The sequence below is a fragment of the Diceros bicornis genome, chromosome 4, assembly GCF_020826845.1.
Source record: "Diceros bicornis minor isolate mBicDic1 chromosome 4, mDicBic1.mat.cur, whole genome shotgun sequence".
NCBI classification, from domain to species: domain Eukaryota; kingdom Metazoa; phylum Chordata; class Mammalia; order Perissodactyla; family Rhinocerotidae; genus Diceros; species Diceros bicornis.
Genome location: NC_080743.1, coordinates 49,444,853 through 49,455,749, shown reverse-complemented (window position 1 = coordinate 49,455,749; position 10,897 = coordinate 49,444,853). Strand labels below are relative to the sequence as shown.

The following is a 10,897-nucleotide window of genomic DNA, read 5'->3' as shown; positions in this document are numbered from 1 at the left end:
TGCGAGGGGTCGAAGTCTTCGGGCACCTTGGGCCGAGGGGTGGGGTGGCGGTGGCTGTCGAGGAGCCGGGGTCCGCAGCTCCGTCGCCTGCCGTGTGCTCTCCGCGGAGAGCCGGGTCGAGGGAAGGAGCGGGAGGCCCCCCCTACCTCATCCCGCGGGGGCGGTGGCGGCGCTTGTCGCGTGTCGGGCGCAGGGCCAGTGGGGCGGGCGGCGGGAGGGGGGTGGTAGTGGAGGGCGTCGGGTGCAGTTCCAGGAGTTGGTAGCAGGACTAGCTCGAGACCTAGACCTGGAAGCGCTTCTGGGGAGGAGAACTTGGGGGGCAGAGGAGGGCGTGGGCGTGTCTGGTATGGGATGCCATGGAAAGGAGGGGGCCCTCCTGAGTAGATCTGTGTATGGTGCCTTTGAGGAATCCTCTTCCCTTTTGCCCTTTGATTTGCCGACGAGAGAGTCCCCATGGTCTCTGTTCAAGTTCTGGAAACTTTCTCTTTGGGTGGGCTTAATCGATTACTACTACCTTATAGAACTGCCCAGAGCCTTTTCTGATACTGGGCACAAACGTGGGGAATATGTCAGAAACCAGGAAGCCACTGCTGGGCTTCGTGGGCAAACTTCCCAGTGGGAGTGCATTTGGGAACTCAGGCAAGACTCACTGCCCTCTGTGCATGGGGCTTTTCAAAGCCCCCAGGCTCTTGCCTTGTTTGCACACAGTTTGCACCACATGTCTGGAGCAGCTGGAACCCTTCTCAGTAGTGGACATCCGAGGGGGAGACTCTGATACAAGCTCTGAGGGGTCACTATTCCAGGAACTCAAGCCACGCAGTCTGCAGCCGCAGATCGGCATCTTCTGTCCGGTATGTGACGCTCAGGTGGACCTGCCCATGGGTGGAGTGAAGGCTTTAACCATAGACCACCTGGCCATGAATGATGTGATGCTGGAGAGTCTGCGTGGGGAAGGCGAGGGCCTGGTGTGTGACCTGTGCAGCGACAGGGAAGTAGAGAAGAGGTGTCAGACCTGCAAAGCCAATCTCTGCCACTTCTGCTGCCAGGCTCATAGGTAAAGATGGGATACTCCACCTGGTGTGGCTTAAGAGCAGAATACAAAGAGGTGTCAAGACAGAAATCTCTTGGTGAGCCGATGAAAGGAAAACTCGCAAACGCCATGGAAAGTCAAAGAGTAATATATGATGTGATAGCAAATGCTCTAGAACAGTAGTTCACCCCTGCAGCCTTCTTATGTAATACCCTAGTAATAACAGCATCAAAGGTCTGCATAGTCCTTTTCAGTATACAAAGCACATTTACAGTTTCCTTGGATCACCCGCCATTTGTATAGTGAATAATTGTACTGGGTGCTGAAGAAACAGAGGAGAATGAATATAATAGCATAGCCCCTGCCCTCAATCTCATTTGATTCTTGCCACTCAGAAAAGCAGGCACTGTTTTCATCCCTATTTATTATTTGAGGAAAGTGAAGCTCAGCAATATTTTGTGATTTGCCAAGGTCCCACAGCTGGTAAGTAGTGTATAACAGAAGCAAATTTTAAATCTAGATTTTCCGACTGCATTCTGTGCTCTTTCTACTAATCCATGCTGCCTTCCCAGTATAGGGTGCTGATTGGGAGGCCCTACCTCAGCCTTTGCCTTACCCCCTAGAGTTACTCTGGAGCTTGGTGAGGTGGGCTGGTAGGTGCTACTTGGAGTGCAGATTATGTCTTTTATGGCATTTGGTGAAGTTTGTCACATGAATCACTCTGTCCCTTCTCAACCCCCTCCCCCATTCGAGGACATCAGAACATAAAATGGCCAAGGTTTTAGGATTAGCCTAAAATAGTTTTTAAGTTCTGCCTTCCATTTGTTTTCTGGCCTCACCAACAGAACAAGTTAATAATCTTCAGTCTTTCTACTTTTAACTTGCAATTATTACTGCCTTGCTGCCAGCTAAACAGCTGACCCCGTTTTCTCTACAACCACTCTTCTGGTGCCAGAAAAGGCATGTAAGCTTCAAGTTGCTCTAATGCTGACAGGGGAACTTGGACCAGTCACCCTGGTTTCCTGGGGATTTCCTTGGATCTCTAGAGGGCTACAGAAAAGGGGAATTAAAAGAGAGCTTTGATTCTACTGACCATTAATTTCACTCTTTCTAATAATGATGATGACTCTTGTTGAGGAAAATTCTAGTTTGTTTTGGGTGATGTAGGCACTGGTCAAAGGAAATGCTTTATCAAAATCTTAGATGACAGCTGAGTGAGACTCTGTTGGGACGAGCTAGCTGCTTTTAATTGCTTGGGGTTTACTGCTGTGTCATTTGGCACAGTTTCTGTCTCTTAGTGCTGGATTTGCCCCGCGCTCTCACCTCTAGCTTGCTGGAGGAGTAGGCTGTGCCTCTTGTCTAAACTTGCCAAATTAACTCTTTGGAGAAAGTTCCGGGGTGTAGTCTTATCCTTTTGCAGAGTCATGTCCCAAGCCAGAGAGCCCTAGTCTACTATTCTATGTAATAGCCTTTCAGGTAGGAACTATCCCCACTGTACAGATGAGGAACTAGAATCAGAGAGGATCATGTGCTTAGTAAGAGGTTAGAGCAAGGAACTGAACTCAGATTTGTTTGACTTTAGGGCCCATGTCTTAAAACTGCTTAACTGTTTCCTGCTTAGAATGGTTCCCTGATTTCCTGCTCCTGACTCTGTTTGCCCCTAGACGGCAGAAGAAAACGACTTACCATACCATGGTGGACCTGAAAGACTTGAAAGGCTACAGCCAGATTGGGAAACCCATTCTGTGTCCTGCTCACCCTGCAGAGGAGCTGAGGCTGTTCTGTGAGTTCTGCGACCGACCCGTGTGCCGGGATTGCGTGGTGGGTGAGCACCGGGAGCACCCCTACGACTTCACCAGCAATGTCATCCACAAGCATGGGGACTCCGTGCGGGAGCTCCTCAAAGACACCCAGCCCCATGTGGAGGCCCTGGAGGAAGCCCTGGCACAGATCAAAGGGACAAACAGTGCCCTCCAGGAGCGAGTGGAGGCTGTGGCAGCTGATGTTCGAACATTCTCCGAGGGCTACATCAAGGCCATTGAGGAGCATCGGGACAAGCTGCTGAAGCAGCTGGAAGACATACGGGTCCAGAAGGAAAATGCACTGCAGCTGCAGAAGGCACAGCTGGAGCAGCTGCTGGCAGACATGCGGACAGGAGTGGAGTTCACTGAGCACTTGTTGACCAGTGGCTCAGACTTGGAGATCCTCATCACCAAGGGGGTGGTAGTGGAGCGGCTCACGAAGCTGAACAAAGTCGAATACAGTGCCCATCCCGGAGTAAATGATAAGATATGCTTCTCTCCTCAGGAGAAAGCAGGCCGGTGCCGTGGCTATGAAGTTTATGGGGCCATCAGTACCAAAGAGGTCGACCCAACCAAGTGTGTCCTTCAAGGAGAAGGTAGGAAAGCATTTCCCATTGGCATTGAGAGGGCAGTGGACAGGGACGTGGTGTTTAAAGATTTGTGGCTTTTTCAGTGAGGGCCTTCATTCAGCTTGAAGGAGCTCCCTACTAACCAGTTCACTAAGGGAGAGAAAGACATACTGATCCAGAGGACAGTGACCCCTCCCTTGCCCTTTCCTTTCTGATTTGTTCTGGTCAGGGTGCAGTTAATATCCCACACAGAGGTGAGGCTTGACCATTTTCCAGTTGAGAAAACTAGTAGCTACCACGAAACTCAAGGATCATGCTGTTTCTATCAGATGACAGAACAGAGACAGTGCCCATGGGAGATAACAACATTGACTTTAGGGCAGGGCGAAATCCTGCCTGCTCAGAGAGGAGCGTGGCAGGCCCCAGATTGCTTGGATCAAGTTCTGAAGAGAATTTCAGAGGAGTGAAGAAGACAAGATTACGGTTTATTTTCTTCTATGCCCTTATTGGTTTACGTAAGCCTCATATCATTGGCATTTAAAAGAATATGGTAGGCATTTCATTCATTAGGAGGAAAAACAATTTGTTTTGACCACAGTGTTCTGTTTCTAAGGGAAGCATGTTATTCAAACATATATTTCATAGATCAGTCCTGACAGGAAGATTGTATTCTAGAGTCATCCTGACTCTGGCATGGGAATTCTTAACTGTTTGGAGGTCGTGTCCCTTTGAGCATTCTCAATTCTTCCCAAGGAACACCCACTATCTTGGGCATACAATTTCAGGAGATTCTTAGACCCTTCATAAGCCTCTCCATAGACCACACAGTAGTTTCTGAACCCCTGAACAGGTTAAGAAGCCCCGTTCAATCTGACTGCTGGACTAGGAGCTGCAGTTATTGAATGTTCCTCCAACACCTTGGCACGAGCTACCGTGTTGTAGAGGATCTCACAGCATGAAAAGTCTGAGCTTAACTGTACCCCTGTGTGTTCCAGCAGGATCTGCAGCTCAGAGAGGGTAGTTTTGGAGTTATCAGCCTCTCACAGGGCCTAGAGGTTTTCTTCTCTGAATCCTGAGTATTTTCAAAACTTCCTCAGGGCTGAAGTTAAGGTCCAGGATCCTATGTGATCTAAGAGCAGCTGCTGGCTGAGAGATAACCAGGATCACCAGGAGGGACTCCCAAGAGGTATGCTCTGGGAGGCAGAATGAGAAGAGAAAAGAAAGACAGCAGGGTGATGACAGTGAACAGGAAGCACAACCTTTTGTTCTAAAGAGAAAAAGCAAGATGGTGTCTGATTTGGGGATGGAGTCACTGCAGATGACCTTGGAGGTGAGGACTAAATGCTTATCTTTTGCAGATCTCCACAGAGCCCGGGAGAAACAGACAGCTTCCTTCACCCTGCTTTGTAAGGATGCAGCAGGAGAGAGCATGGGCAGAGGAGGAGACAACGTTCAAGTCGCAGTTGTCCCTAAAGATAAGAAAGACAGGTTTGTATTACACAGTCAGGTGTCCTGGGTAATAGGTAGTGATGAAACTGGAAACTGGAGGTCCTTTGCAATAGTGGAGACGTAACTGCAGTAGTTACATCCTACCTCCCTGTGATGCTATTAAAAGATGTGATATGACCAAGTGGATCAGGTGTGTTTTCTTGGGTGGTTTTTATGCCTTTATTCAGTTCTCTCTCAAAGGTCTGATCTGTCCCTCAGGTTGTCTTCATCCTAAACTTTGAATAGACTGAAATTATTCTATGTTAGACTGATTGGTGCCCTTCTCAAAATTCAGCCCCTTTGCTACTAAATTGTGCTGGGAGCAAAGCTATATGTCTCTAGAATTAGAGGAGGGAGGAGGGAGGACGAAGAGCAAAAGGATACAACAGAAGCCCGTTGAAGAGAACACAATAACGTTTTGAGGGAATTCATCTGAATATCAGATTAAATTAGCATTTATATTGCTTACCTTCTGTTGTAAAATTAATTTCTGAGACAAGTAGAAGCAGCATCCTGCTTGGGGGACATTTAAAATTAATACTGAATTTATGGTGTGGAGTTTATATCCTAAAATCGTAGGCAACTGAAGCAGGCTTATGAGAGTAAGTGGTTTTTTGAACTCTTAACCTCCATTCAGTCCAGTCAGAACGATGGTCCATGATAACAAGGATGGGACATACTACGTTTCCTATACCCCCAAGGAAGCTGGCGTCTATACTGTGTTGGTCTGTATCAAAGAGCAGCACGTGCAGGTGAGTAAGACTGTGCATCTGCTTCCCTGAGCTCCTTGCACCCTGGCCCCTCTGGGTTCTGTCGTCTTAGGATGTTGGAGACATTTCTCATAGGATCAGTTGTATAGGAGGATTGAATGAATAGGATTCTCTTCTTTCTTACTCCTCTTCCCTTTAGAAATGGACCAGCTTTTGCAACTCATTCTAGAGGATGCTGGTCACGATAAGAATTCTCTAGCCCTATTTCACCTCTTGGCAGTTATGTTTGTATTTTATCATTCTTCCAGTCGCTTTGTTGGAATTCTTAATTTGGGAAAGATGTCTTGATCATAGAGGGCAGTCTGCCAGCAGACAAACATACACATTCAAGAAATATAATCTAGCTCAAGATCTTCCAGCTTTGTTCAGACTATGACTAGACGTGGACCTACTGAAACACAATTGTGAGGGTTAAGCCCTCTCCTCTCAGCTGACCAGTCACCAATCTGCCAAACCATCTGCCCATGTAATTCTCTACTCTGTTTACATATATGCTTATCTGTTACCATGGTTACTATACCACCTCCACAGACAGGTATAACACTTTCTAGTTTAGATTATGAATCATTAAAAATTGGACGTGTAGGGGCCAGCCTGGTGGCACAAGTGTTTAAGTGCGCGCGCTCCGCTGCGGCGGCCCGGGATTTGCCAGTTCGGATCCCGGGCGTGTACCAACGCACCACTTGGCAAGCCATGCTGGGGCGGCGTCCCATATAAAGTGGAGGAAGATGGGCACGGAGGTTAGCCCAGGGCCAGTCTTCCTCAGCAAAAAAAAAAGAGGAGGATTGGCAGATGTTAGCACAGGGCTGATCTTCCTCACACACAAAAAATTAATAATTGGATGTGTAATACTCAACATGTCCAGCTGACATTTGAGTAGTCAGAGGTTTCCTCCAACCAGAAATCAACACTAACAGGGACAATAAAATACCATACAGTGTCAGGATATGTTAGGCTTGTGGTCTGTGCACTGGGAAGGCTCATATTCCGTAGCCACTTATTGCTTGCCTATTTACAGTATGCCAGAACGGGTTAGGCATTTCTGCATACATTATTTCACTTTTTTTGCAAACCACTCAGGCATAGGGATCACCATCCAGTTAAACCGAGAACCCAAACTTGCCACAATACACAGTACCTCTGTAGCAAAATCAGAATTTGAACTCATTTCTTTGAACTCCAAGTTATTTTTAAAATAGATTGTAAACTCTTTAAAGGAAGAGAGATTTAACACTTGAAAGGCTTCTGAGGTGCCAGACTCTCTACTTTGTGCTTTCACAGACTGTGTGGTTCTCACCTAGGGATAGGCACATAGCAACTTATTAAATATTGATTGTTTAACATAGGATACAAATTGGAGAATAGAAGTTATCCTTGAAGGAAAGGGGGCAGGTAGGAGAGTTTCTAATTTGAGAATTATTAACCACACACTCTTAACCTTTCTCCCTTCCATGTATCTTCACTGTCCCAGAATAAGTAGATGGGTAAACAGATAGTCTAGGATGGGAGGGCTAGAAGGAGAGGAACTAGCTCAGTGTGTGAGGGGAGGAGGTGTGTGGCTGAGAACTTGGATGAAGGACCACAGGATATCCCAGCCTGTGGTAATAGCACTCTACTAACTACCAGAAATTCCTCAAGAATGGAGAAGATAGATACCAAGGTGAGTGACGAGAAGGCATAAATTGGGTTACTAGTGTATCAAGTGGTCTACACGCTGGAAGGGCAGCACAGATTCCTTGACTCTTTCACTGCATTCCTGTCTGGCCCCATCCAGCTGAGCACCCAGCTAGTCATTGTCCCCTAGTCTCTGTTTCTATCCTATTATCCTTGTGCCTTCGAGGGCAGGCCTGTGACTTACACTCCGTTTAGCACATGTGATGTGCTCAGCACATCCCTGTTGACTCAGAAGGTGCTGTTCTTTGCTCTTGGTCTGAACACTGAAGGGCTCGCCATTCACTGTGACCGTGAGGAAAAGGCACCGCCCACACCCAGGCGTGTTTCACTGCTGCACGTTCTGCTCCAGTGGAGGCCAGAAGACCGCTCGCTGTGCCTGTGGAGGCACCATGCCAGGTAAGGAGAACTAGTCGTTCTTGAAAGTCCTCCCCCTCTGGGCCTGTCTCCCAGCCGTAGGAATCAGCTACCACACAGTCACTAGGTTTGGGATGTTCAGACTTAGGCTGTCTCTAGGGATACAGTCTGTGCATATAAATATACCACAGTTCTAGAAGTTTCATTTAAAGCTTCTTTGTTCTGAAAACTGAAATAGCAAGCTTAAAAGTTCTGAGTTTTTGGGGGCTGACCTGATGGCACAGTGGTTAAGTTCACGCACTCTGCTTCGGCAGCCTGGGGTCCGCAGGTTCGGATCCTGGGTGTGGACCTACACACCGCTTATCAAGTCGTGCTGTGGCAGGCGTTCCACATAAAATAGAGGAAGATGGGCACAGATGTTAGCTCAGGGCCAATCTTCCTCAGCAAAAAGAGGAGGATTGGCAACAGAGGTTAGCTCAGGGCTAATCTTCCTCACAAAAAAAAAACAAGTTCTGAGTTTAGTTTTGATATAGTTCACCAATCCTGTGAGCCCTGTGCTTCTCCCTGGGATGTGTGATTTCAGTCTATACCCTTTCCAGCAGCCTGAGCAGTGTAAAAAATGGAAACCTATCCTGTTCCTTTTAAAATCTTAAAGAAATTCCAAACAAGGCAGGGATAGGGGAGCAGATGATGAAAACAATTGACCCAGGTCTGCCTCTTTTCTTTCATGGGAGGGAGTTGGGAGGGAGGGTCAGCTCATGCAAGAGATCTAATTATTTCTTAAAAAGTATTTTGTTGTGTCCTTACTCTAATGGTGGGCCTTAAGACAGGCTTTGGCACCCTTTCATATCAGCACTTCAAGATCTACCTTTTTTTTTATTTCTATCACTCTACCCTTCTATTTCGATTACTTTACAGTTAAAATCCAACCAAGTTCATCTCTTTGAGTTAGCAGTTAAAATAACTCTCCTTAGAACTTCAGCTAACCTTAATTGATTTGCTGTCATCAGTCTTGAGAGTCCTCCTGACCATAGAAGCATCAGATAGCTTGTTCCTCTCACTAAGTTTTTATTGGATGTTTTCACATCCATGAGTCTGAATGTTGCCAGGAGCTTTAATTTCCATGGTAACTCCTGGACTTCCCTCTAATGGTTGTTTTTCCCTCTCCTCTTTGGACCATGCAGGTGGGTACCTAGGCTGTGGCCATGGACACAAAGGCCACCCAGGTCGTCCCCACTGGTCATGTTGTGGGAAGTTTACAGAGAGGTCGGAATGCACGTGGACAGGTGGGCAGAGCGCACCGAGGAGTCTACTCAGGACCGTGGCACTCTGACGGTTTCCCGGGGACGTGATCAGCCTGTTAAAGCTGCAGCCAGCATGACTTCAGATTACCAGAGAACCCAGAACTTGATTGATTCTGAAGAAATTGACAGAATTAAAAACGAAGTGCCTTATCTTATACTCTCGAGTTCAAGTAGCTTTTTGTGAATTGCTCACTGATTGTGCAGATGGTTAAGCACAAGAGACCACTCCACATTTCTCTTGACGATGGATTGGCAGTGTTCTTTCCATACCAAGGGAGCTCCCTTCTGTTTTGTACAGGTGTGGAGGTATCTATGCCATCGTAACTTAGAGATCATGGGGTAATTTAGTTCCTTACTGTTTGATATATAACTTTTCTTATTTATCCCTGAGCTACATGTTATTTAGATATTTCCCTCAGAGAATAAAAACCTCTTTTCACTGTATCCATGTTTTACCAGCATACTTTTTTTTTAATATATAATTTTATTTATTTATTTTTCCCCCCAAAGCCCCAGTAGCTAGTTGTATGTCATAGTTGCACATCCTTCTAGTTGCCGTATGTGGGACTCGGCCTCAGCATGGCCAGAGAAGTGGTGCGTCAGTGTGCACCCGGGATCCGAGCCCGGGATCCTAACCCAGGCCGCCAGCAGTGGAGCGCACGCACTTAACGGCTAAGCCATGGGGCTGGCCACCAGCATACTTTAAATGGATTATAATGTGATGCAGCTGTTGAGGTGGAGGTCCCCCACCTCCCCCTCTATGCTGTATTCATCTTGCACCTCAAGAGCCTAGAAGATTACTGTTCGGTCAAAGGCATAGTGTAGTCAAGAAAGGGGAATGGTGTTGAAATAGAACCTCATACATTTGTTGCAGTGCTACTCATGCCAGGTGATCTAGATACCTTCATCCTCTGCACATCTCTCAACCCTCTGTTTTTTAGAGTAGTCTTCACTTTTGTCTATATACCTAGGAAATTAACTGGAAGCTCTGACTCCTAGAGGGTGCCTGCTTAGCTGTTAGAGTCTGAAGAGAATTCTTGGGAGAGGAAGTACACAGCACTGGCACCCCAGCCCTGCCAAGGTCTTGATATATTTTGTGTGTTCTTCTGGGACTCTTGATTTCTTAGCAAAAACTCAGCATGTATTAAATATAATTATTGCATTGTAAGATCCATTAAGAAGTGGGTGGCTCATTTGAGCAGTGAATTGGGTCAGGCAAAGTAATTAGATGGAACACATTGTCAGGTCATCATGGAATACATTTCCTCCTTAAGACTGACAGAGGTGAGCTACATTGTAGCCATAAATACTAAGATATTCACTGTATTCTCACCCTTTTCTGGAAAGACTCTCTTCAGCCCTCTCTCTAACCCAAATCTGACCTTCCCAGAAGACACTGATGGCCCTGTAACCCTCTCAAAGTATTAGCTATTTGCTCTTCCTCACTTCTTATACTAACTGGGCCCAGAGGACAGGTAGATGTCATGTTAGCTCATCATTGCTGCTTTAAGATGAGTGGTTCTCAACCAGGAGTGATTTCACCCCCTAAGGGACATTTAGTAAGTCTTGGAGACATTTTTCCTTGTCACAACTGGGGGCAGGGTGCTACTAGCATCTATTGGGTAGAAGGAAGGAAGGTTGCTCAGTTCAGAACAGCTTCCCACAACAAAGAATTACCCAGTCCAAAATGTTAATAGTGCCACTGTTGAGAAATCCTGTACTAGACCATTATCCCGCCTTCTTTTCTAGAAATGGCCATCCTGAAGCTCATGCCTTTATACAACTTGCTACCCCTCCATGGTTCAGCCATCTACAGAGCCCCAAAGCACTCCTCATCATTCCTTGAAGATTTTAGCACTGAGCTTGCTGTTACTCCAGTACTCCTCCTCATCAATCTTAGAATACT

The 10,897-nt window shown here is 46.6% G+C and overlaps 1 protein-coding gene across 1 annotated transcript; it reads left to right on the top strand.

Annotated features, from left to right (window-relative positions):
- Positions 1–239: 239 nt before the first annotated feature.
- On the top strand, positions 240–9,435 carry TRIM45 (tripartite motif containing 45). Its single transcript, XM_058538906.1, has 6 exons — positions 240–1,054; positions 2,695–3,428; positions 4,760–4,889; positions 5,527–5,641; positions 7,603–7,729; positions 8,872–9,435. Exons 1-6 carry the CDS (start codon positions 567–569, stop codon positions 9,018–9,020), a joined length of 1,743 nt encoding a protein of 580 aa, XP_058394889.1. The 5' UTR covers positions 240–566; the 3' UTR covers positions 9,021–9,435.
- The last annotated feature ends 1,462 nt before the right edge of the window (positions 9,436–10,897 follow it).